At 40.6% G+C, this 26923-nt stretch overlaps 1 protein-coding gene across 1 annotated transcript in view; it reads right to left on the minus strand.

Annotated features, from left to right (window-relative positions):
• cfap58 (cilia and flagella associated protein 58) overlaps window positions 1–26923 on the minus strand; it is a 200965-nt gene that overhangs the window by 154259 nt on the left and 19783 nt on the right. The window contains exons 3-6 of the mRNA XM_087999253.1: window positions 16675–16823; window positions 10090–10246; window positions 4988–5182; window positions 4019–4156 (exon numbers count right to left, since the gene is read on the minus strand). Of these exons, the coding sequence (XP_087855379.1) occupies window positions 4019–4156; window positions 4988–5182; window positions 10090–10246; window positions 16675–16823 (639 nt within the window). The remainder of the gene's footprint in view (window positions 1–4018; window positions 4157–4987; window positions 5183–10089; window positions 10247–16674; window positions 16824–26923) is intronic.

The raw sequence follows: 26923 nt of genomic DNA on the forward strand, positions 1-26923 counted from the left end.
AAGGAAGGATCAAGACAAAAGATGGAAAATTATAGGCCAATTAGCCTAACCTCAGTTGTTGGTAAAATTCTAGAATCCATCGGTAAGGATGAGGTTTCTAAATTCTTGGAAGAGCAGGGTCGGATTAGAACAAGTCAACATAGATTTAGTAAGGGGAGGTCATGCCTGACAGACCTGTTAGAATTCTTTGAAGAGGTGACAAGTAGGTTAGACCAGGGAAACCCAGTGTATGTGGTCTATCTAGACTTCCAAAAGGCCTTTGATAAGGTGCCATATGGGAGGCTGCTGAGTAAGGTGAGGGCTCATGGTGTTCGAGGTGAGCTACTGGCATGGATTGAGGATTGGCTGTCTGTCAGAAGGCAGAGAGTTGGGATAAAAGGTTCTTTTTCGGAATGGCAGGCGGTGACAAGCAGTGTCCCACAGAGTTCAGTGTTGGGGCCGCAGCTGTTCACGTTATATATTAATGATCTGGATGAAGGGACTGGGGACATTCTAGCGAAGTTTGCCAATGATATGAAGTTAGGTGGACAGGCAGGTAGTACTGAGGAAGTAGGGAGGCTGCAGAAGGATCTAGACAGTTTGGGAGGGTGGTCCAGGAAATGGCTGATGAAATTCAACGTGAGCAAATGTGAGGTCTTGCACTTTGGAAAAAAGAATACAAGCATGGACTACTTTCTAAATGGTGAGAAAATTCATAAAGCCAAAGTACAAAGGGATCTGGGAGTGCTAGTCGAGGATTCTCTAAAGGTAAACATGCAGGTTGAATCCGTGATTAAGAAAGCAAATGCAATGTTGTTATTTATCTCAAGAGGGTTGGAATATAAAAGCAGTGATGTGCTACTGAGACTTTATAAAGCTCTGGTTAGGCCCCATTTGGAGTACTGTGTCCAGTTTTGGGGCCCACACCTCAGGAGGGACATACTGGCACTGGAGCGTGTCCAGCGGAGATTCACACGGATGATCCCTGGAATGGCAAGTCTAACATACGAGGAACGGCTGAGGATCCTGGGATTGTATTCATTGGAGTTTAGAAGATTAAGGGGAGATCTAATAGAAACTTACAAGATAATACATGGCTTGGAAAGGGCGGATGCTAAGAAATTGTTTCCGTTAGGCGAGGAGACTAGGACCCGTGGGCACAGCCTCAGAATTAGAGGGGGTAAATTTAGAACAGAAATATGGAGACATTTCTTTAGCCAGAGAGTGGTGGGCCTGTGGAATTCATTGCCGCAGAGTGCAGTGGAGGCCGGGACGCTAAATGGCTTCAAGGCAGAGATTGATTATTTCTTGATGTCACAAGGAATTAAGGGCTACGGGGAGAATGCTGGTAAGTGGAGTTGAAATGCCCATCAGCCATGATTAAATAGCGGAGTGGACTCGATGGGCTGAATGGCCTTACTTCCACTCCTATGTCTTATGGGTCTCATGGTCTTATCGATGCCGAAATTATGAAAAATCTAACCTTTTCTCAGATAAGGAAAGAGTTCACTTTTCAGCATTTTCACAACTTCAGATCCCAAAGCACTTTGCAGCCAATTAAGAGTTTTTGAAGTATAGTTATTGGTGAAATATAGGAAACATAACAACTAATTGCTCACAGCAGTGTGAAAATGACCAGATAATTTGTTTTACTGATGTTGCCTTAATGATATAAGCATTTACCAAGAATCTGCTGGAAGAACTCTTTTTTGAACTTTTACAAAATAATTCAGTGAAATCTTTTACAAAGACTCAATTACACAGAGAGAGCACTCCCTCAAAAAGACACTGGAACACTAGCAATCACTATGTGCTCACATCCCTGAAATGGATAGTGTGTCCACAAACTACTACCTTAGAGGCAAGACAGGTTAACTACTGAGCCAGAGCAGGAGACAGGTGGCTACAATGGTCAGGGATAGGGATAGAATTGATGACAAGGCCATTGAATGAGTGACAACCGTCAAAGATAATGGCTACATTTTTCCAAGATTTAAATTGAAAAATCTGGCATTTAACCATAGCCATCGTTCATATGTTTCTTTTTCTTGTGAATTAATTCTTGGAACAGGGTAGTACTGGCCGGTCAGCCATAAATATCTATCTCAAAAGCATTAAAGAATGGACGTAATTCATATTTATAGATACTGTATTCCTTCCCTGAAGGGCACTGGGGGCCCTGCTGAGATTTTACAAGAGGTCAATAGCTTTCATGGTCATTTCCATCAGGTAATAACTCACATTTATAGAATTAAATTCCATGGTGAGAATAGAGGTACCTGGGGAATTTTCCACATTACAGGAGAGATGTCAGTATTGTAGCTGTACTGGGACAACTTGATTCAATGTGTGGCTACTTCTGGAGTGCAGGTCTGTAGCACTACAGCTAAGTTGTTGTCTTAACAGCATCCATACAGTCATTCATTTCTTGATGCTATGTAGAGCAAACCAAATTGGTTGAAAGCTGACATCTGTGAAAGTAGGGGCTTCAGGAGGAGTTACCCATTCAGCACTACTGGCTGAAGGTGTTATTAACACTTTTACACATATCATTGAGGATAAGAATGCACATGGGACCTCTCGTCCTGTTATTGTTTATATCCACTGTCATCAACTCCTCAGATACTGAAACAGTCCGTGTCCATATGCAGTAATATCAATACCCAAGCTTGAGATGAAAGGTAGCAAGTAATGTTTATCCCAAGAAATGATCATCTCCAATCTAACATCATCACTTGACATTCCCTTACCATCAATGAATCTCCCACTATCAAAACCATTGACCAGAATCTGAACTGGATTACCATTTAAATACAATGGCTACAAGAGCAAGTCAAGAGCTCGGAATCCTGCAATGAGTAAATCGCCTCCTAACTCCCCACAACCTGTCTATTACCTACAAGGCACAAGTCAGGAGTGTGATGTAATACTCCACACTTGCCTGGATGAGGGCAGCTCCAACAACATTCAAGAAGCTTAATATCATTCAGGTCAAAGTGGCTCACTTAATTGGCACCACATCCACAAACATTTACTACTACCCAACTGACTAGTAGCAGCAGTGTGTACCATCTACAAAGTGCACTGCACAAATTCACCAAGCTCCATAGACAGCACCTTTTAAACCCATGACCACTACCATCTACAAGCTCAAGAGCAGCAGATACGTGGGATCAAAACCATCTGCAGATTCCCTTCCAAGCAAACTCACAATCCTACTTTGAAATATATCACTATCCCTTCAGTGTCACTGAGTCAAAATGTTGTAAATTTCTTTCCTAATGGCATTATGGATCTACTAACAAAATATGGACTGCAGCAGTTCAAAAAGGCAGCTCACCACCACCTTCTCATGAGCAATTAAGGATGGGCAATAAATGCTAGCCCCCACAATATCCACATTCCATGAGTTAATAAGAGAAAAAAAAATCACAAGACTACCAGAGCTTTGAACCATTGGTTGCCAGATTATTTCAGTCAGTCTCAAGCATGTTCCATCCTCTTTAACATTCATATAGGTCATTATTATTAATTCACTCCTCATTTTCACTTACCTATAGTGCAATCCCAATACACTCTTTTATAATCAGTGTCAAAAAGTGGGCATTGGAAAAGCACAACCAGTCAGGCAGCATCTGAGGAGCAGGAGAGTTGATGTTTCGAGCATAAGCTCTTCATCAGGAATAAATCCCCCTTCACATTCCTGATGAAGAGCTTATGCTCGAAACATCAACTCTCCTGCTCCTCGGATGCTGCCTGACTGGTTGTGTTTTTCCAGCACCGCATATTTTGACTCTGATCTCCTGCATCTGTAGTCCTCACTTTGTCCTATACTCTGTTATAATCCTTATTGAACCAAGGTTTGTCACTTTGCTCAATGGTGATGGTAGGTCAAGGTATATGCCAGACCATAATATTACAGATTCGTATTTCTAACTTCAGAAATACAGTGTGTGTCTTTCAAACTCCAATACAGACATGATAAAACAATATGTGCTGTATGATTCTAATTAAGAAAAAGGTAGTAAATCATACATACTTTAAGATCTATCATTTTCTGTTGGTTTTCATGGGTCAGTTGGTCAGTGATTATAACTTGTTGCTCATTCTCCTGCTGAAGTTTGATGACCTTGTGGTGAAGTAGTTCCAAATCCTTTGAAGCCCTTTCATTCAAAATCTATTAATTGAAAAAGAATTACCAAACAATTAAAATGAAAAATAAATCATTTTTGGTCATTCTGAATACAATACATTTTAACTCAAGTTTGCTGTATTCTAAGAAAAGTGACAACATTTCTTCATTGGTTGTAATGTCCTTTGTCGAAAAGTGTGGTGCTGCAAAAGCACAGCAGGTTAGGCAGCATCCAAGGAACTGGAGAATCAACATTTCGGGCTTAAGCCCTTCATCAACAATGTCCTTCTTTATTCCTGATGAAAGGCTTATGCCCGAAACAATGACTCTCCTGTTCCTCGGATGCTGCTTGACCTGCTATGCTTTCCCAGCACCACACCTTTTGACTGATCTCCACCAACTTCAGTCCTCACTTTCTCCATGTCATGTCCTTTGGAACATCTGGGGTTCTAAAAAAGCTTGCTGTAAATGCAAGTCTTTCTTTTGTTAATATTTTGTTAAAATCAATTATTGGGGCCCCTTGCCAGTGCAGATTTTAATCACTGAAAATGCAGCTCTTCTCAGTCACTGTTTTGTAAACAGGCCAGATGGATTACATTTTAAATTTCAAAAGCTTATCTATTTAGAAGTTTGTTTGCACCAGGTGTGTTTAGAGTAATCTAATGTCCAGAAGTACTGATGTGAGACAATCTTTTACAGACAGTCTTATTAACAGAGCATTTTCCTATTGTACTGCATTGCTGTGTTGGATCTCTGTCCATGAAGACCCTCCATCTGTGTCAAAAGCATACGCTAAATGAATATCCTCAATTCATATCCTCTGTATTTCTAATTAGTTAATTTGAAGCTACTGCTGGGACATTGTGTTCTGATTACCTTTTGTTCCTTGAGCTGCAGATCTAATTTCTGATAGTCATCTTTGATCTTCTGTTGTTGAGACACCAGTGATTTGATCTCTGTTTGACTATCTTCCAGCTCTCCCTTCAAGCGGGTAAGTTCCTTCTGCAGCTTCTCTTTCCGCCGCATCTCACGGGCAATTTCATTCTCTCGCATCTGTATGTCATGCTCAAGCTGGAGTCAAAAAATTGATGTAGGATAATGGAAATCAAAAGAAACATGTGTTAGAACTCTGTGGAAAACAATTCTTTTTATTCACTTCTTCAACTGAAGCTAAAGAATTGTCTTTAAAACTCACGCAGTATTTCATTTTATACTGATAATTATTAGTACCACAAGAATCATAGACAATCTAGTACACAATATTATTGTCTCCTTTTCAAAGTTGTAGATTTTCATTACTTTTCTAATAATGGAAGACTTCAGAAATCGCAATTATTTATGTTTTATGAAATCATTCAACACTAGCAATTTAACTGGCTAGTAAGCAAATTGCAAGTGACTTAGTGTTTTGAAACTTAAGAACATCTTACTTTACAATTGTAGCCAACGTGCTCTAAAAATCTTTCAATTTCAATTTTACACAATAACTAACATGACTAATAAAATCACAGAATTTTTATAGAGCAAAAGGAAGCCATTCAGCCCAACATGTCTATACCGACTGTTGATACGAGCATCATTACTTAGTGGCAATCTCCTGCTTTCTCCCCACACCCTTGTACATTATTTCTATCCAATACTGATCTGTCCCAGAAGAGAAAAAAAACCAGTAAAACCAGCAAATGACGCATACAGCTCTAACTCATCTTTAATGCTTTAAACTGGAGGTCCAGTGTGACCAATCCGTTCATTTTCAACGATTGCTGTTTACTAGATTTTCCCTCTAGGGTAGTGTCAGAAAATGGAATAATCTTCATTGGAAACCTCCATGGTTATTAAAGTACAAATTGACTTCAGGTCCAGATCAAGCTGAAATCTGATAGTGCAGCTCCAACTTAAATGGTGCATTGTAATATTTTAGAACAAAATCTTCTCTTTTCCAGACAATGTCCAACAGAGTGAGAGATCAGCAGAAACAACCTGTGGGCCATTCTGCTCAGAAATCTCACTGGAGCTTCCAATATTTAGGCAGCTAATTATTCACCTGCGGACTGTCAAATGGGATTCGGATCCCCAAATAATGAAAATCCTACTCACAAGGAGCTTTCAGCCAACCAGCCACAGAATCGGCGCCGAACTCTCAGGATAGAAACATATCCAGAGGAACAATTGAGTGTTCCTGCAAATGGAGGAACTCACGAGTAGATTGATTAGACACTAGCAGAAGTCAGTTCTATTGCACAGAAAATCAAAGGATTAAGTTGTTTCTCTGGCAATAGATGAGTCACTACCATTTAATATCAGACCCGTGACTTCTCTCAAACCCAAAACAAAGAACTCTGCAAGCTGTAAATCTGAAACGCAAACAGAAATCACTGGAGAAACTCAACAGATCTGGCAGCTTCTGTGGAGAGAAAGTAGAGATAATGTTTTGACTCCAGTCACCCTCCATCTTAACTGAATTTTGATGGCCAGCCTATCCGCAAAAAGGGAGATAGAGATGTCAAGGAAGGGAAGCGCGAGATGGAGATGGGCCAGGTGAAAATGAGAGCAGAGTGGAAATTGGAATCAAAATTGATAAATGTTTCTAATTCCAAACAAGGGACAGAAGCAGAAATTATTATGTCATGGATGTACTGGAGAAAGAGTTGTAAGTGGGATCCTGGGTAGGGTTGAAACGAGGAATGTTCCACAAACGTCACAAAGAGGCGGACATAACTGGTGGCCATGTGTGTACTCATGGCCACATCTTTGATCTGAAGAAAGTAAGAGAAGTTAAAGAAGACGCTGTTCAAATTGAGAATGAGCTTGGCCAGGTGGAGGAGAGTGGTGACGAATGGGGATGGTTCAGGCTTTCAAGTTCTGAAGAAGGATCACTGGACTCTAAATGTTAACTCTGTCTTCTTTCCACAGACACTGCCAGAGCTGCTGAGTTTCTCTGGCAATTTTGGTTATTGTTTTCTCAATACAAGCTAAAAAAAAAGACAGAACTAAACTTCAATTGGAAAAATATCAAGGCTGGAAAGCTGAAATAAGAGAACCACAGGCACATCGATATCAAATTTGCCAAAGGCCAGAGCTGGTGGAGAATGCAATTCATAGTTTTAATGCTATTGATTGAAAATTATGGGGTCATAGCTAATGGCTGTTTGCCCTCTTCATCATTAGAATATAAGAACATAAGAACTAGGAGCAGTAGGAGGCAATTCAGCCCCTCAAACCTGCTCCATCATTTGATACAATCATGACTGATCTCAACCCACTTTACTGCCCGCTCTCCATTACCCTTCAACCCATTACTAATTAAAAGCCTATCTATCTTCTCCTCAAATTTACTCAGTACATCCATTGTACACTCAAGTGGTGAATTCTGGATTCATAACCCATACAAAGAAATAATTTCTGCTCAACTTTCTTGTTGCTACCTGATGAAGGGGCAGTGCTTCAAAAGCTAGTGCTTCCAGATACACCTGTTGGACTATAACCTGGTGTTGTGTGATTTTTAACATTAAATGTCATATTATCTGTGACACTACTTATATTATTGACTGGAACATTGGAAGAAAGGTATGTTACATCAGAGCAGGCCTACCATCCATTTTGAGTTAAAGCAGTTCAAAATTGTAACTACATTGATTTTTTTGACTCTACTATACCATGTAGATATAAGCCCAAAGCTGATTTGACCTGTTGAACTTAATTGTGCCAACTTACAGGATTAGACAGTTATCCTGCTCAGCCAATTCTTGTGATCACATCATCCTCACTTGCTATTGAAAATGAAAACACTTTAGAAACAATTACAGAAGAGAAAATAGTCTCTATCAATGGTTGATTTAAAACAGGATCATTGATAATGACTGTTTTAGGCTACTAATTGAACTTTGTTAGAGGTTCGATTAACCCTCGGTGATATTGGTTGAAATAACAAAGGCCCATATCCTGTCACCTTTATTGACTCATGATCGATATGGACATTAGTAAGGTATTTGACAAGGTTCTTCATGGTAGACTGGTTAGCAAGGTTTGATCACATGGAATATAGGGAGAACTCGCCATTTGGATACAGAACTGGTCAAAGACAGAGGGTGGTGTGGACGGTTGCCTTTCAAACTGAAGGCCTGTGACCAGTGGTGTGCCAAACGGATCAGGGCAGAATCCACTGATTTTTCTCATTTCTATAAATCATTTGGATGTGAACATAGAGGTATGGTTAATAAGTCTGCAGATTACACTAAAATTGGAGGTGTAGTGGACAGCGAAGAAAATTACCTCAGAGTACAGCGGGATCTTGATTAGATGGGCCAGTGGGCTGAGGAGTGGCAGATGGAGTTTAATATAGATAAATGTGAGATGCTGCATTTTGGAAAGGCAAATCAGGGCAAGATGCAAACACGTAATGATAAGGTCCTGGGGAGTGTTGCTGAACAAACAGAACTTGGAATACAGGTTCATAGTTTCTTGAAAGTGGAGTCACAGATAGATAGGATAGTGAAGATGGTGTTTGGTATGCATGCCTTCATTGGTCAATGCATTGACTATTGGAGTTGGGAGGTCATGTTGCAGCTGTACAGGACAGTGGTTTGGCAACTTTTGGAGTATTATATGCAATTCTGGTCTCCCTCCAATCGGAAGGATGTTGTGAAACTTGAAAGAGTTGCCAGGTTTGGAGGGTTTGAGCTGTAGGGAGAGGCTGAATAGGCTAGGGCTATTTTCCCTGGAGCGTCAGAGACCAAGGGAGACCTTATGGAGATTTATAAAATAGTGAATGGCATGGATAGAGTAAATAGTCAAGGTCTTTTCCCCAGAGTTCAGGACAGCATAGGTTTAAGGTGAGAGAGGAAAGATTTCAAAGGAACAGAAGGGGCAACGTTTTCATACAGAGGGTGGTGCCAGAGGAAGTGATGGAGGCTGGTACATTTACAACATTTAAAAGGCATCTGGAAGAGTATAGGACAGGAAGAGTTTACAGGAATATGGGCTAAATGCTGGCAAATAGGACTAGATTAATTTGAGATATCTGGTCAACATGGAAGTGTTGGACCAAAGTGTCTGTTTCCATGCTGTACACCTCGATGACCTTATGTTTGGTACATGACACAGATCCAGTTAGCTCAGTGCCTGATCCTAGAGTGAACAGAAACCCTGATACTCTTGTTTATATCTGTCAGCCAAGATTCACTTATTGGACAAGGTTACCAGCCCCAGTCAGGGAACTCATATTCTAAGAGGTTCACCCAGCTGACCTTGTTCCAATCATTAGCTAGATTTTGTTTTTGTTTTAAAAGGCTCTGTGGAAATTGCTCCTTCTCATCTCCCACCCCCATTTCTTTTATTCTCATTCCTTTATTGTGTGCCCCCTTTTATTTCTCTCCAGTTCACTTGTTTTGTTCTGCCATTGCCAACTCTGTGCTTTTCTGAATTTCCAGCCTGCGCCTCGGTGTCTCAGACCATCCAGATGGCAATCTGTTTCTTCCTGCAAGCTTTTTCACACTCCCCATTCTGGACAACAGTGAAACCTACAGATTAGGACACCTTACGACACTTTATGCAAGCCCCTTAAATGTACTCATTTTCAAAAAGACACAAAAGACCTTTCTGTTCACCCAGTGCCACAATGCACTTACCCACCTGCTTTATCAGTTTGTAATTGAACATGGTGCATTAAAGGATATCAGCATTTCATAATTTCTAAGTGTCCATGGATTTAAGGTGCAGCTTGTATCTACTACAATGTTAACTATTTGGGACTGTCAGTAAATGCCCATTTTTGGGAGTGTCTGCTTGGATAGGTTTAACTGAGATGTGTAACCTACCCCCTTCTTGATAGGTGTCCTTTATTTTAAAAAATTGGATGATCAAGACTTCCAAGTAGATCTTAATTGTTGAATAGCTTCTGCCATTCACACACAAATGGGGCTCACATATGAAGAAGTCTTCCTGCAAAACGAAAAGGATTGGGAACAGAGATTACCCACCTGGGCCGTGTTCTGATCAGCCTCATCTTTAAGGCGAGCGTACTCTTCCTCTTTGGCAGTCATCTCTGTGACTTTCTCACGTAAGGTGACAACCTCTTTGAGTAGGTCATCTCTGTCTTTGGTCAGCTGTTCTTGGATTTTTAGCATGTCATTAACACTGTACAATTCACAAAGGAATTACTTTGGTTTGGGGAGAAGTACATATTTCAGACTTATCAAAGTTTTGAACTTAAATATTTTCTGAAAGACTAGAATAGAATGGCTGACTTTATTCAATCCCAATTAATAAACAGAGGAAATGCTAAAGAAACATTTGAACAAGCATGAACTCCCAGCAGAGACCCTAAGACTTCCACTCAAGAATACATTGGCACTGCCTCTTGATCAGAAAATGGGGAGGAACCAGTCAACAATTTTCTGCTAGGGGCATGATTTTGGAAATTTAGATTTAGATTAGATTACAGTGTGGAAACAGGCCCTTCGGCCCAACAAGTCCACACCGACCCGCCGAAGCGAAACCCACCCATACCCCTACATTTACCCCTTACCTAACACTACAGGCAATTTAGTATGGCCAATTAACCTGACCCTGCACATCTTTGGAAGGTGGGAGGAAACCGGAGCACCCGGAGGAAACCCACGCAGACACGGGGAGAACGTGCAAACTCCACACAGTCAGTCGCCTGAGGCGGGAATTGAACCCGGGTCTCTGGTGCTGTGAGGCAGCAGTGCTAACCACTGTGCCACCGTGCCGCCCACTAGTTCCGAGGTAGTACAGCTCAGAAGAAGACAACCACCTTTGGCATGCTCATTAAACCAGCCGCTCCTGTTCAGGCAATTGTATGGAACTGGGTAAAATAATGATTCATGGTCTGATGACATATCGGATCATGGACCAAAGCACCTTGAAGAGATAAAATTCAGACTTAAACTCCTGACTTCACTATGTTCTTGACATCATTAATCAGAAATGATCTGAACATTTTGGTGATGGACTTCCTCCTGTCTCAACACACTCCCACCACAACCCCAACCCCCCCATTCCCTCCCCGCAAACCCTCATGGGTCACTGGACAGATGCCTGCAGTCCAAAGGACAGTTGTCTCAGCTGTGAAAAAGTTGCGCTAATAAAACCATGGAGTTTCCCACACTGTGCTGAACCTTGAAGCTAGTTAAAACTTGGAAAGAAGCTGCAGCCAAATTTAATTCCAAGTCATCAGTTTGGAAGCTATATTGACAGGAGCTTGGTAGCTGGCTTCGGCTATAGGGCATGATTAAATGTTGGAGAACAGCATACATAAAGTTAAAACCAAAACTATATACTGCAGGAGGATAAACAGAAAATACTGGAAATACTTAACATTCATCAGGCAAGAAACATAGTTAATGCTCAAGGACATCAAACTTTCCGCAGAATTGGAATAATGTAGAAAAGTATTGGTTCAAACAACTCAGAGGGGAAGAATGTAGAAGGAGCAAAAGGCCATGTCTATGATAGGGCAGTAGACAGGAGAGATTAAGTAACAAAGGGATTGGTGAGGCAGGGAGCACTAATGTTGAAACTTTATTGCTGGAACAGCACAGCAGGTCAGGCAGCATCCAGGGAACAGGAGATTCGACGTTTCGGGCACAGGCCCTTCTTCAGGAATGAGCAGAGAGTGTTCAGCAGGAGAAGATAAAAGGTAGGGAGGAGGGACTTGGAGGAGGGGCGTTGGAAATGTGATAGGTGGAAAGAGGTCAAGGTGAGGGTGATAGGTCGGAGTAGGATGGAGGCGGAGAGGTCAAGAAGAAGACTGCAGGTCAGGAAGGCGGTGCCGGGCTGGAGGGATCCGGCTGAGACAAGGTGGGGGGAGGGGGGATGAAGAAACTGGTGAAGTCCAAGTTCATCCCCTGCGGTTGGAGGGTTCCCAGTCGGAAGATAAGACGCTCCTCCTCCGACCGTCGGGTTGTTGTGGTTTGTCGGTGGATGAGTCCAATGACCTGCATATCCTCGGTGGAGTGGGAGGGGGAGTTGAAATGCTGTGCTAGCACTAATGGGAAAGGTAAAGAAACAAAGATGGATGTGGAAGAGGGGTAAATGGCAGAATGTTAAATAGCTGCCATTGAAAAGACAAATAAAGTATATTTAGTGTCATCTTACCCAAAAATTGCTACTGTGACAAACAACAAAATCGAACTCAAGACCTTATTCTATGCTCAATTAAAGTTATATAATAGCTCTTGGGGATGACTAACAATACTCATTGCCTAACAGTATTATTAATACAGAGATTAGATACACTGGCCATTATCCCATTCTTCCTTCCATACTAATCTATCGAAATTTGTTGTCAAGATGTATTGAGTATTGTCTGTATTTTCTCATGTTCTTGCAGTCTTAATGCACCACTATCCTTTTGTGATCTCTAAAATGTAGTGTTAAATTAATGTGCAGCAACCATCACAAGATAGTAGAAGTGATTTAGCTGACACATTCCTCCAACACAGTTCAAGGTAGGAACAGCTTAATGTTCTCAGCATATAAGCAAGTTTCCTATAATCATGTTAAATTGAGTTCTCAATAGACAATTGGTGGAGGAGTAGGCCATTCTGCCCTTCGAGCCTGCACCACCATTCAATATGATCATGGCTGATCATCCTTAATCAGTATCCTGTTCCTGCCTTATCTCCATAACCCTTGATTCCACTATCCTTGAGAGCTCTATCCAACTCTTTCTTAAATGAATCCAGAGACTGGGCCTCCACTGCCCTCTGGGGCAGAGCATTCCACACAGCCACCACTCTCTGGGTGAAGAAGTTTCTCCTCAACTCTGTCCTAAATGGTCTACCCCGTATTTTTAAGCTGTGTCCTCAGGTTCGGCACTCACCCATCAGCGGAAACATGTTTCCTGCCTCCAGAGTGTCCAATCCTTTAATAATCTTATATGTCTCAATCAGATCCCCTCTCAATCTTCTAAACTCAAGAGTATACAAGCCCAGTCACTCCAGTCTTTCAGCGTAAGATAGTCCCGCCATTCCAGGAATTGACCTCGTGAACCTACGCTGCACTCCCTCAATAGCCAGAATGTCTTTCCTCAAATTTGGAGACCAGAACTGCACACAATACTCCAGGTGTGGTCTCACCAGGGCCCTGTACAGCTGCAGAAGAACCTCTTTGCTTCTATATGCAATCCCTCTTGTTATGAAGACCAGCATGCTATTAGCCTTCTTCACTACCTGCTGTACCTGCATGCTTACCTTCATTGACTGGTGTTTAAGAACACCCAGATCTCTTTGTACTGCCCCTTTACCTAAATTTATTCCATTTAGGTAGTAATCTGCCTTCCTGTTCTTGCCACCAAAGTGGATAACCATACATTTATCCACATTAAACTGCATCTGCCATGCACCTGACCACTCACCTAACCTGTCCAGGTCACCCTGTAATCTCCTAACATCCTCCTCACATTTCACCCTGCCACCCAGCTTAGTATCATCAGCAAATTTGCTAATGTTATTACTAATACCATCTTCTATATCATTAATATATATTGTAAAAAGTTGCGGTCCCAGCACTAATCCCTGCGATACCCCACTGGTCACTGCCTGCCATTCCGAAATGGAGCCGTTTATCACTACTCTTTGTTTCCTGTCAGCCAACCAACTTTCAATCCAAGTTAGTACTTTTCCCCCAATACCATGCGCCCTAACTTTGCTCACTAACCTCCTGTGTGGGACTCACTTGAGTTGTGCCTCTAAATAACGTAAGCTCATGCACAGTGATAACTTTAAGCCACTTATTGAAAGCATCACAGAATGGTTGAAAGCCAAAAACAGCTTTCAATAGAACCACATAATGATATAGTACAGAACATGACCATTCTGTTCATCAAGCCTATACTGGTAATATGAAGGAGCCAACCAAATAATTGCACTTCCCTTCAATTTCCCTTTATCACAATAAATGTCTTCCTTTCCCTTATCCACTCCCATTAAAAGTTTCCATTAGCTAGCACCTACCCAATGGTATATTCCAAAGCAAAACAATGTGCTATGCGCTTTATTCACCCTACCACTTCACCTCTGGTTCTCAACTTTTAATCCGTGCCCTCTGGCTCTTGGCCATTCAACCTGCGGGAATCATTTCTCCTTATTTACTCCATCAAAGCAGTCATTGCATTCACTGCCCTCTCTAGCAAATCCCATCAGAGCCCTCCAAGGGGAAAGCCCAAATATTTCAAAGTAACTGAAGCTCCTTAACCCTATCACCCTTCTCACCAATCTCTTCAGTTTCCGCGCTAAGGGCTTTCCATCATTTTTAAATGGTGATTCCAAGAAGGCCATGTGATAGGAATGCCACCAGAAGGTAGCACAAGGAATGCACAAGTAGTGAAATGCAGCTTCCAACCTGAGGGATAGACCATTGTGCTCCTCCCAGTCCAAGTTCATCTCAGAGCTGCTATCTTTCTTGCCCACCATAGGGTGCTAACTGGCTGCTCTGCTCAATGGCCAGCACCATATTTACAGCCTTTTACCCTGTTCCAAGCACCCAGATTCTCAGTCGAAGGTCCCCCAACACATGTGCAAATTTGATTCAGCAGGCATGAAGAGCCAGGGACATTATTATTCATGGAATGTAGTAATAGCGATTGTGTTTACGCAGCTCCATTCTGGCTTAGCGGCATCAGGTGCTGGTAACTGATGACACCAGACCCATTTGCACATGCTCAGGCAGCCATCTTTGTGTTTGTCCCAATTACTCCCTGTCCACTCCAGAAATGTGCACCATATTGCAGCTGAGGTCTAACCAGTGTTTTATAAGGGTGTTTCATCAAATAATTTAATCAGGATACATCTAACTTAAATGTCTATCTCCAACAGTAACAATATAGAAACAACAAATAAAAGCTTGTGACAACTATCCAAGCTCATTCAATATTAATACATTTCCTGACCGGTGGGAGATTAAAACAGTTAGCAAATAAGTCAGTATTCTCTGAAAACCAAACTTTGACCTGTGCATTTAGCTCTCCATTTTTCCTTGGCATTCCAGTTACAAGTATTTGTATTTTCTCCTGATTTCAAGATTTGTCTCAATCCTCGTTAGTTCTTACTTGTTAAGATTAAGCCATTTACTTTCATTGCTTGACTATGACAGAGGCTGTTCTCACTCCCTTTCTGCTGCACCTCAAAGTTTGTCGTTATGAACTCAGTTTAAAGAAGTTTAAGACTTGAACAGCGTTTCTGCACTTTGGCACACAAGCCTTACAGTTATTAGAAACTATTGTAAATTGAATTATTTCCCAACTTCAGGTGGTAAAGTCAATTAATATCAACCAGATCTCACACAATCTTTATCCTGATGCACTCAGTTCCAGAAAGCGGAAGCAAAGGGATTCCAGTTGCTGCTTTGCATTTGATAACACCGTCCTAACCCACAATCAATACTATCTAAAAGGACTAGAGTATCAGATACATGGGGACAGTATTACCTACAAGATCACCTCCAAAGCACACACCATCCTGACTTGGAACCATATCCCTATTCCTTCATTGTCATGGGATCAAAATGCTGCAAGATTTTTCCTAACAGCATTGTGGTGTACCTGGAGCAGATGGACTGCAGCAGTTCAGGAAGGCAGATGCCTGCTACTTACTCAACAACAGTTAGGATCTGCTTCTAAAACAGTGGCTTTCTGTTGCACTGGTTTTGGAATAAGGAGGAACACTGCTTGCAAAAAAATAATAATTTCCGACGAAAAGGTACTGAATTGTGATGAAACATGCTTTCAAAGTTTAAAAATCATCATTTATTTGCATAGAGGTATGCCGTTTAAAAGCTCCAATCTAAAGCATGCCGTGCCTATCAGCCTGTTTTCACTTCACTTCAACCTTCAATGAAATACTGCTCCATGACAGTAACAACATTCCTTCAATAGGTGTAACTAGAGGAGGCAATGGAAATGTTAAATCTCACTTTAACACCCTTAGCTAGAAAAGATTAAAAGAAACTAGCCAGAGATCCCCTACCTGGTCAACATAAAGTGCAAAGTATCACCTGAAAAATGTAATTTTAATTACGTTAGTTTTCTGGTTGCCTGGTATAATCAGTTTTTGCTTGTTCTTTGTGGTCAATTTATCAGCCAACAATCAGGATAGGCATTTCTGAGATAACCCACCATAACACTGCATAATTGAAGCTACCATGTCAGCAATTTTCCAGGTAAGTTACTCACTGCGTACAAGATGCCACCTATTATTAATCTTTGGAAATGCAACCTAGAATGGTCACATGGTTAGCTGGTCCCAAGCAAGAAAGACTAATTCTGATTTTGGCTGATAGAGAAAAACAAGTAAAATCTCTCCTGACTTTCCTTTTATCAATTTCAATGGAAGTGAAAGGTAGGAGGATGGATATGGTTCAATATCTCCCAGTTTTCACTATCACCCAAAGCCAAAATTCCAATCAGTAAGAAAAGTGCAATTTCCATAGTTAGTCATCAAAGATGTCATTCTGACCATGCACACAGTTTGCGACCAGGCATATGCAACAACATCCTAATAAAGAAATTACACAGTAAAGGAAAAATAAGTTATTCAACAAACCTGCTTTCCTGGCCCAAAGAAAGTCCTGCGCCTTGCTCCACCAGTCTGGTTAGATTACTAATTTCCTGTTTTAGAGAGCGAATGGTCTCCTTTCCTCGCTTTTCCTGTTCAAGAGCTGAATCAACCATTTTCCAAGCTTTCTCAATCTCCTATTTATTTTGGTAAAACATGGAACAGAATTAGCTCAGCCGCGCAGTTTTAGCAATGTTCCATCATTTTGGAAATGAGCAGAAGCATATTGGACTATATCAATATGATTACAATCGATATGCATTACTTGGGTAATTTTCACGAGTTAAACGTGTTTGCGAAAATTCCATCCATTTAACAGTTTTAGCCAAATCATAAATGTACACTTCAGAAAATCAAATTCCAGACAAAAAGTGGAATTAAGGAAGTGTTACAACTCTGATGGGAAGAGTGTACTGGAAATTAATCTCCACTGCTTCACAAGTGATCACAAATATTAACTATGATCAATTTAATCACTAGAGTATCTGACTGTGAGCATTATGCCAGATCAAAGAAATTCACACCAGGTTTCAGCCACAAACAAGTAAACAAATAGTTATTTATTGTAACAAAACTATCCTTTGGCAAGTGGAATTTTAATCACTAATATGCAAATTAAGACTATAACTCCACCCTTTAAATTGAAAAACAGATACATTCATTCATAAATGGGATTGAAAGGACAGATAGTGTAATCAGTATTACAGGAATACCATGATGGAATAGATCAGCAAAAGAGGACAAAATCTGTGAATCAAGAGACCAAACCAAAAGGATAGAATGAACAAACTTTCTCATAGTTCTTTCATTTTTTTTTGGCAGTGATCGCATGCTGTTGTTGACTGCAGCAATCCACACTTCAGTAGCTGATCAATTAGACCTAGGTCTTTTGGTTAAATCTTTCCCCTTGCAGAGTCTTTGAGTATCATTTCCTTTCCACATTCAGAGGGAAGGAGAGAGATCTGGTTTGCATTCAGGCTCCTGAAGATCTGAGTACTCCACTCACTTTTCTCAATTCTGTGACAAAAGTACCACATAAAACCATTCCAAAAGCTGTTGCTGGAGAGTTTAATCTTTTTCAACCAAAGGCACTTGGTACCAGTTTCTCTCACAAAACTATCAAATTTACTTCTGAAAAAAAAATTTTGCTCTTATATAACAAATGTGTGAATATCACACAATTTAACTAATATTTCAAGTTATATGAAAAACTGGGTCTTTTTCTGCACACCACATCGAAACTTCCATTTTCAACTCTATATTTCAAAGAAAATATATGTTAACCCTGCAAAAGGTCAAGAAGGAAACAATGAAAACTATCACCTCCGATTAGAAGTTACTCATCATAGACCTTCCCTCATCTTTGAAAGATTCATGAATGTTTACCCCCTAGTCTTACAGGAAAGTGACTCATTTCTGCTAGACATGGCATAAATGGTCTTAGGTGGTAGAAGACTGGACTAGGAAGTGCATTGAGTTTAGGAGTTGGGACCTCATTGCAGCTCTATAGGACATTGGTGAGGCCACTTTTAGAATATGGTGTTCAATACTGGTCTCTCTGCTACAAGAAAGATGGCAGGTTACAGTTTATGGGAAGGTGATAGCGTAGTGGTATTATCACTATACTGCTCACCTCAAGGCTCAGGTAATGTTCTGGGGACCAAAGTTCAAATCCCACCACTGACAATAGTGGAATTTGAATTCAATAAAAATCTGGAATTAAAAGTCTAATGATGACTGTAAATCCATTGTTAATTGTTGAAAAACCTGGTTCACTAATGTCCTTTAGGGAAGGAATCTGCCATTCTTATCTGGTCTAGCCCATATGTAACTCCACATATGGAGGTGGGAAAGATTAAAAGGGACCTGAGAGGCAATTTTTTCATGCAGAGGGTGGTGCGTGTTTGGAATGAGATGCCAGAGGAAGTGGTGGAGGCTGGTACAATTACAACATTTAAAAGACACTTGGGTGGGTACACAAAGAGAGACATTGGCCAAATGCCAATATCAGTTTACAATATCTGACTGGCACAGTCAAGTTGAACCAAAGGGTCTGGTTCCATGCTGTATGACTCTAAGACTCTATGACTCTCCACAGCAGGTTTACTCTTCACAAAATCTAGAAATAAAAAGTTGTTATAGCCTTACACATGAGGGTATAAAAACCTAACTGATTAGAGAAGGAAGCCTGCTATCTTTGTTCAAACTGGCCTGCAAGTGACTCAAATCCCTCAATAACAACAGCCCTGTGAAGTGGTCAAGCTAGCAAGCCACTCATGCATTCAGGACATTTCACGATGAACAATAAATTCCACAGCTGCCAGCACCAACAACTTGAAGATGTAAAAAATTCCACCAGCCGACTCATTCTCGCAAACAACAAGGGAAATACAAAATGTATTACAGATGGCAGCCCACGCAAATGTGATAATAGGCTCCAACAGCAGAGATACTTGGAACAAAGTTGTCAGCTATCTATAACTGGTTTCGTCGAAATGACAGAATGCAGCAGAAAATTTATACATCTTGGAATACTCGAGTTCAATGAGGAATATTTCTCCCAGAAACATGTCTGTGGCACTAAATCTCCAAGATATCTGATTTAGGAGTATTATTTATGGCTCTTTTAAGATTTCCAAGAAGATCACAATTAGATTTTTTAAAATCGCTCTGCAGTCAAAGTCACTGAACACAAACATAAGATAACTAAGAAGCAAGCAACGTGCTAACCATGTCTTATAATCTAAATTCGGAGATGCCAGTGTTGGACTGGGGTGTACAAAGTTAAAAATCACACAACACCAGGTTATAGTCCAACAGGTTTAATTGGAAGCACACTAGCTTTCAGAGCGACGCTCCTTCATCAGGTGATTGTGGAGGGCTCGATCGTAACACAGAATTTATAGCAAAAATTTGCAGTGTGATGTAACTGAAATTATACATTGAAGATCCGTAATCCATTCGCGTTGCTCTGAAAGCTAGTGTGCTTCCAATTAAACCTGTTGGACTATAACCTGGTGTTGTGTGATTTTTAACTTTGTACACCCCAGTCCAACACCGGCATCTCCGAATCATGACTACTATCGACACCACTAACTGCCGGCTTAAAGTGGAGAGGATCTCCAAGAAGATCGCACATATCGACACAGACATCAAGTTTCTACAGGAATGCAGGCAAGGAGGAAAGAACCCGAATGGATTACGGATCTTCAATGTATAACTTCAGTTACATCACACTGCAAATTTTTGCTATAAATTCTGTGTTACGATCGAGCCCTCCACAATCACCTGATGAAGGAGCGTCGCTCCGAAAGCTAGTGTGCTTCCAATTAAACCTGTTGGACTATAACCTGGTGTTGTGTGATTTTTAATCTTATAATCTAGGTTGAGGTATCCTCCGCCCATCACCCTCACCTTAACCTCCTTCCACCTATCGTATTCCCAACGCCCCTCCCCCAAGTCCCTCCTCCCTACCTTTTATCTTAGCCTGCTTGGCACACCCTCCTCATTCCTGAAGAAGGGCTTATGCCCAAAACGTCGATTCTCCTGCTGCCTGACCTGCTGCGCTTTTCCAGCAACACATTTTTCAGCTGAGGTATCCTAGTCACCAGATACAATAAAATCAACAACGTAGTGAGCACAAGGTCAAAAAGCCAGCTGGTTACAGATTCCTCCTCTTTACCTCAACATGCTTAACTCCCCTGCAAATTATACGAGAAATGTTAATGCTGTCACTACAGGAGAGTGTGATTTTGAGGCACGACAAAGGAAGGACGATGCACACATTAAGCTTCAGTTCTATATTTGTATTTTGTGATTTATCATATTGATACAGAATTCTCCAGTGACAGAAGACTAATTATTTTTCAATGTTGAGAATGTTCAGACACAATTAAAAGGAAAACAGAACATTGCAGCACATAGCTAAAGTTAGGCAGTATAAATGCGTTATCTCGAGACTTTGCAAGCACAACTAAGTCTATCCTTGGGAGCACTGTATATAATTTTAATCACAAAATACCAAAAACTAACTGCATGGGCGAGGTTAGATAAAATATTTTGAGGAAGGGTCAATGGACCTGAAATGTTAACTCTGATTTCTCTTCACTGGTGCTGCCAGACCTGCTGAGCTTTTCCAACAATTTCTGTTCCAACATCCACAGTTATTTTGGTTTTCATTTAGATAAAACATAAATGGTAGAAAGTTGCAAGGAGAAGTATTCCAAAGAGAGGCTTAAAATGTTTAACTCAAGAAAAGGGTAAATGTTGAAGGTACCTCTATGAGTTAACATAGCACATAGACAAATGGGCATGACTTTGTGGTAATTACTGAGATGTGGTTACATGGAAACCAGGTTTGGGAATTGAATATGCAAAGGTACTCAGTGTTTTGGAAGGATAGACAGAAAGGAGAAGGAGGTGGTAGAGTAAAGGAAGAGACCAGGGCTGTACTGAGAAATTGGAATATTGTGAGCAGTTTTGGGCCCTATATCTGAAGAAAGATGTGCTGGCATTGGAGGGGGTCCAGAGGAGCTTTATAAGAATGATCCTGAGGATGCAGGGCTTGTCATATGAGGAGTGGTTGAGGACTCTGGGTGTATACTCGACAGAGTTTAGAAAGTTGAGGGGGAATCTCATTGAAGCTTACAGAATACTGGTTAGAGTAGTCATGGAGAAAATGTCTCCACTGTAGGAGAGACTAGGACTCAAGTGCACAGCCTCAGAAGGGATGACCCTTTACAACTGAGAGAGAAAAAAATTCTTCAACCAGAGGGAGCTGGATCTGTGGAACTCATGTTACAGAAGGCTGTGGATGCTCAATCATTGAATGTATTTAAGACAGAGATAAATGGATTTTTCATTGGTAAGGGACCAAGAGTTTTGGGGAGAAGGCAGGAGAATGGGGTTCAGAAATATATCAGCTATCATCAAATGGCAGAGCAAACTCAATGGGTGGAACGGCCTAAATCTGCTTTTAGATTTTATTGTCTAAATGACATCGGCAGTGGAGATCAACTCAAAGAATCAATCTGTGCAGAAATAAGAAATAGCAAGGGTAAGAAGTTCTTGGTGGGAGTAATCTATCAGACCCCAAACACCCAGAAACACAGTGGGGTACAGGATAAGCCAGGAAATACTGGGGGCTTGTAGAAAAGGTATAGCAATAATCATCAGTAATTTTAAAATGTATATGGTGTGATGATAGCATGGATTTAAGAGATGTATTTTGTCCTGTTTTGTTTTGAAGAGAGGTTTTAAAACAGAGATGGAGAGCAGTGTCTTTAAATCCAATAAACAGCTTCTAAGGCCTTGGTTTCTTTTTAAGTTAGAACAAAAGAAGCAGTCTGAATAGATAGGATCAAGCTCACCCAGGACCAGGACTTTTAGTTTGAGTTTTCCAATAGCAGCTGCTGGGGTATTGAAGTTGGATGTGGAAACTGTTTGTCCTCTCTCTGTTACCGCTAAGAGCTGGGGGTTCTCATCCTGCTACTAGAATTTCATGTGAGACAATCTACTTTACTTAATTTGCATTTGTCAGGGAAGTCTTTATGGAATGTCACAATATTAGAACAGTTATTGTTTAGTAGTTACATAATCTATTATTTTGTTAAGTTTTCCAATAGAGCCAAATTATTTCACTTCATTCATTTATTTTATTTTAACTTTCGTGTATGAATAAAATGTGTTTTGCTCTGGTCTAGAACAATGGACTGCATTAATCAAAATGGCAGGGTAGCCTCGGGGGAATTCATTGAATATATTACAAATTGTTTCTTGGAGCAGTATGGTGGGAACCAACCAGAGAGCAGGTTATTTTGGATTTGGCATTGTGTAATGATGTGGGATTAATTAATAATTGCACTGAAAAAGATCATCTAGAGAAGAGTGATCACAGCATGCTAGAATCTCAAATTCAGTTTAAGGTGAGAAACTGGAATTAAACAAAGATAATGACATAGGCATGAGGACAGATCAGACCCTAGTGGAGTAGGTGGGAGACTGAAATGTTGGATAGTTGATGAACAGTGGCAGATGTGTAAAGAGCTACTTAATTGCTCCCAACTAGATTTTTTCCAGAGGAAGAAATATTTTAAGGGTGGTGGGTTGAGCTGGTGGGTATGGAGGGAAATATCCATGGCTAAACAAAGAAGTTAAAGATAATGTAAAGACAAAAAACTAAGACATGCCACATTGCAGAGGCTGGAAGTTTGGGCAACCCCTAAAGATCAAAAAAGGGTACTAAGAAAAACATAAAAAGTGCAAAGATAAATTTTGAAAGAAAACTAGTACAAAATATAAAAACCATAGAGCAAAAGCTCCGACAAGTATATAAAAGAGAAGAGAGTAGTTAAAGTGAGTGTTGGTCCATTGGAGGATGAGATTGGGGAGTTAATGGGGGGACCACAGAAATGGCAGTCATTTGATTAATATTTTGCTTCAGTTTTCATGATGAAGAACATATTACTATCCTATTCATAACAAGTAATGTTGAGATTATAGGAAGTGAGGAACTTAGAACAGTTGTTATTACTAGGGGAAAGTACATTGGAATTGAAAGCAGCCATGTCCCTAGGGCCTAATGGCTGACATCCTCGGGTCTTAAAGGAAGTGGCAGGAGAGATACCGGATCCATTAGTTATAATAATGTGGAAAAAGTTCCAGTGGATTGGAAATGCTCATATAACACACTTATTTAAAAAAGAGAGGGAGGCAGAAAGTAGGAAACTACAGACCACTTAGTTTAAAATGTGCCATTGGGAAATTGTTATAATCATTATTAAGGAAGTAATGACAGGACATTTGGAATGTCAAACACAATCCATCAGAGTCAGTATGGTTTTATGAAGTATAAATCACATTTGAGTAATTTGCTAGAGTTCTTTGAAGACATTACAATGAAGATGTATATTGGGAATCCTGTACATATAGTATAACTGGACTTCCAAAAGACTTTTGATAAGGTGCTGCACAAAATACACAAGGTCAGATCACATCAGGTTAGGGGTAATTTATCAGTCTGGTTAGAGGATTGGCTAACCAATAGAAAGCAGAGAGTTGGGATAAATGTGTCTTTTTCTGGTTAGCAAGATGTTAACTAGTTGGGTGCCACAGGATTAAGTCCGCAGGCCCCAATTATTTACAGGGATGTGGGGACAGAAAGTAATACAGTCAAATTTGTAAATGACACTTAAATAGGTGGAAAAGTAAGTGCAATGAAGAAATAAGAAATTTACAAATGGATATGAATAGGTTTGGTGAATGGGCCAAAATTTGGCAGATGAAGTTTGACATGGGTTAGTGTGAGGTTATCCATTTTAGTCAAAGGAATAGAAAGGGAACTTATTAACTAAGTGAAGAGAAACCTCAGAGTGCTTCAGTGCAGAGGGATCTAGTGTTCACAGAAAATTAGTATGCAGGTACAAAAGGCAATGAGGAAGGCAAATAGAATTGTGGCATTTATTGTTAAAAGTACAGAATATAAAAGTAGGGAAGTGATACTAGAGCTGTGCAATGCATTAGTAAAACTGTACTCGGAGTATTACACACAATTTTGGTCCCCTTGCTTGGGGAGGGATAGTGTTGAATTGGAAGCAGTTCAGAGGAGGTTCACCAGATTGATTCCAGTGATCAGGGATTTGTCTAATGAAGACAGATTGAGCAGTTTAGGCCTATTCTATCTGGAATTTAGAAAAATGAGCAAAGGTAGTTGCTGGGACATTGAGTAAATTTAAGGTAGAGATAGACAGATTTTGTAATCAGTAATGTGTTGAAGGGCATTGGGGAGTGGGCGGGAAAGTGGTGTTGAGGCTGAGGTGAGATCAGCTATGAATATGTCAAATGGCACAGTAAACTCAAGTGTTTCAATTGCCTACTGCTGCTCCTGCTGCTTATGTTTTAAGGGTAATGAAAATCTCACTAAGGCCTATAAAATATTCAATGATGTACAGTAGGTGAATCCACAATATTACCTCAAGGTTTATAGGCCAGAGAACATATAAGGAAATTCATTAAAGTTTAATTTAAAGCATATTGTTGATGAAAAAAAATCCAAAGGGAAGTGAAAATTTCACATAATCTAGTGGAGTTCAAAATGCGATTGGATGTTTGATGAATGGGTTGTAGCACTTGATGAATGAGCTTGATGCATCTCATAGTGCTTGTCTCCTCAACATTTTCTTATGTTTGTGAAAGAAAAATTGAATAAATTATGTTATATTTGCTGATGAAACAAAAATATTCACAGGAGAAAAGAAGTTATGTTGAAGGAATGTAAATCAAGTATATTAACCAAATGATCTAAGTTGAGAGAATGAGCCCATATCCTCCATGTGCAGAAATGCATTTATGAAGTAATGCTCAGTCACCAGAGAATAAAGATTCTGAAATATAAGAGGGATCTGAAGGACTTGGTGGATAAAGCATTAAGGATCATAAATGATACTGTATGGTCATAAGAAAACAAATAAAGCATTATGTTTTATTCCCTGCACTGACCAATATAAAACTAGGAATACTATGCTTAGTTTACACTTTTGTGTTTTTTAACTATGAGATCGGGTTTTAGCTCTCAAACACAGGGCAGGAGATGCTGAGACTCTGGAGAATGCTGACAAAAGGGTAAAGAGGATAATGTCCAGTTTTAAGTCTTCATAATGAAAACAGGCTCAATATGCTGGGACTATTTGCTATTGCCTTGGTGACACCCTCGTCCACTCCTCAATCACCCAACATTTCAACCCCCTTCCCATGCAATTGTAAGAATCACATTACCTGCTCTTTTATCTTTTCTTTCTTCACTGTCCAAGGCACCAAACAGTCATTCCAGGTTATGGATTGATTTACATATAATTGGACATTATATTCACTGGGAGAAAGTGAGGACTGCAGATGCTGGAGATCAGAGTCGAGAATGTGGTGCTGAAAAAGCACAGCAGATCAAGCAGCATCCAAGGAACGGGAGAATTAATGTTTTGGGCATAGGTCCTTCATCAGGAAATCAGGGCTTATGCCCGAAACGTCGATTCTCCTGTTCTTTGCATGTTTTTCCAGCACCACACTCACGATTATTATACCGTTCACATGCAGTCTCCTCTACATTGGACAGACCAAATGCAGAAAGGGTGGAACACCATTGCTCGGTCTCTAAGCATGATCCTGGGTTTCTCATCACTTGCCATTTTAATCATGTGCTGTCATGCTCATGCTTCTGTCAGCAATCTCCTGCAATGTTACAATGAAGCCCAATGCAAGCTTGAGGAATAGAACCTCATTTTCTAATAAGTCACTCTGCAGCCTTCCAGATTCATTGTTGAGTTCAGCAATCTCAGACCATGAGGTCTGCTCCCCTTTTCTGATTCTGTTTTGTTCTTCCATGTACCGGTTTGACTCTCAATTTCAATGTCTTCGCAAGACGCTGACAAACAATAAGGGATCCCATTGTATATCAGTGATCACTATACTGTGTTATCACTCCCTCACCACATCCAACAAAACCCTATTTCTGTCTGCTTTATATCAAAAATCATATGACATCACATTATAGTCCAACAGGTTTATGTGAACATAATAGCTGTTGGACTATAACCGGGAGTCGTGTGATTTTTGACCTTGTCCAATCTAGTCCAACACTGGCACCTTCACATCAGTATGCTTTAAGTGGAGCTGGTCACCATTCTTGCATTCACACTCGGTCTGAATGGAAGTCATGACTTGGAGATAGGGGTGGCATGGTGGCACAGTGGTTAGCACTGCTGCCTCACAGCACCAGAGACTCAGGTTCAATTCCCACCTCAGACGACTGACTGTGTGGAGTTTGCACATTCTCCCCGTGTCTGTGCAGGTTTGCTCTGGTTTCCTCCCACAGTCCAAAAATGTGCAGGTTAGGTGAATTGGCCGTGCTAAATTGCCCGTAGTATTAGGTGAAGGGGTAAATGTAGGGGAATGGGTCTGGGTGGGTTGGCGCTTTGGCGGGTCGGTGTGGACTTGTTGGGCCAAAGGGCCTATTTCCACACTGTAAGTAATCTAATCTAATGCTAGTGTTGGACTGGGGTGTACAAAGTTAAAAATCACCCAACACCAGGTTATAGTCCAACAGATTTAACTGAAAGCAGTAGCTTTTGGAGCGCTGCTCCTTCGTCAACCACCTGCTGAAGGAGCAGTGCTCCGAAAGCTAGTGCTTCCAACTAAACCTGTTGGACTATAACTTGGTGTTGCGTGGTTTTTAAGTCTGAATGGA

The sequence above is a fragment of the Chiloscyllium plagiosum genome, unplaced genomic scaffold (genome assembly GCF_037043375.1).
Source record: "Chiloscyllium plagiosum isolate Xiang-an unplaced genomic scaffold, Cpla_swu_hap1 HiC_scaffold_22, whole genome shotgun sequence".
Taxonomy (NCBI): domain Eukaryota; kingdom Metazoa; phylum Chordata; class Chondrichthyes; order Orectolobiformes; family Hemiscylliidae; genus Chiloscyllium; species Chiloscyllium plagiosum.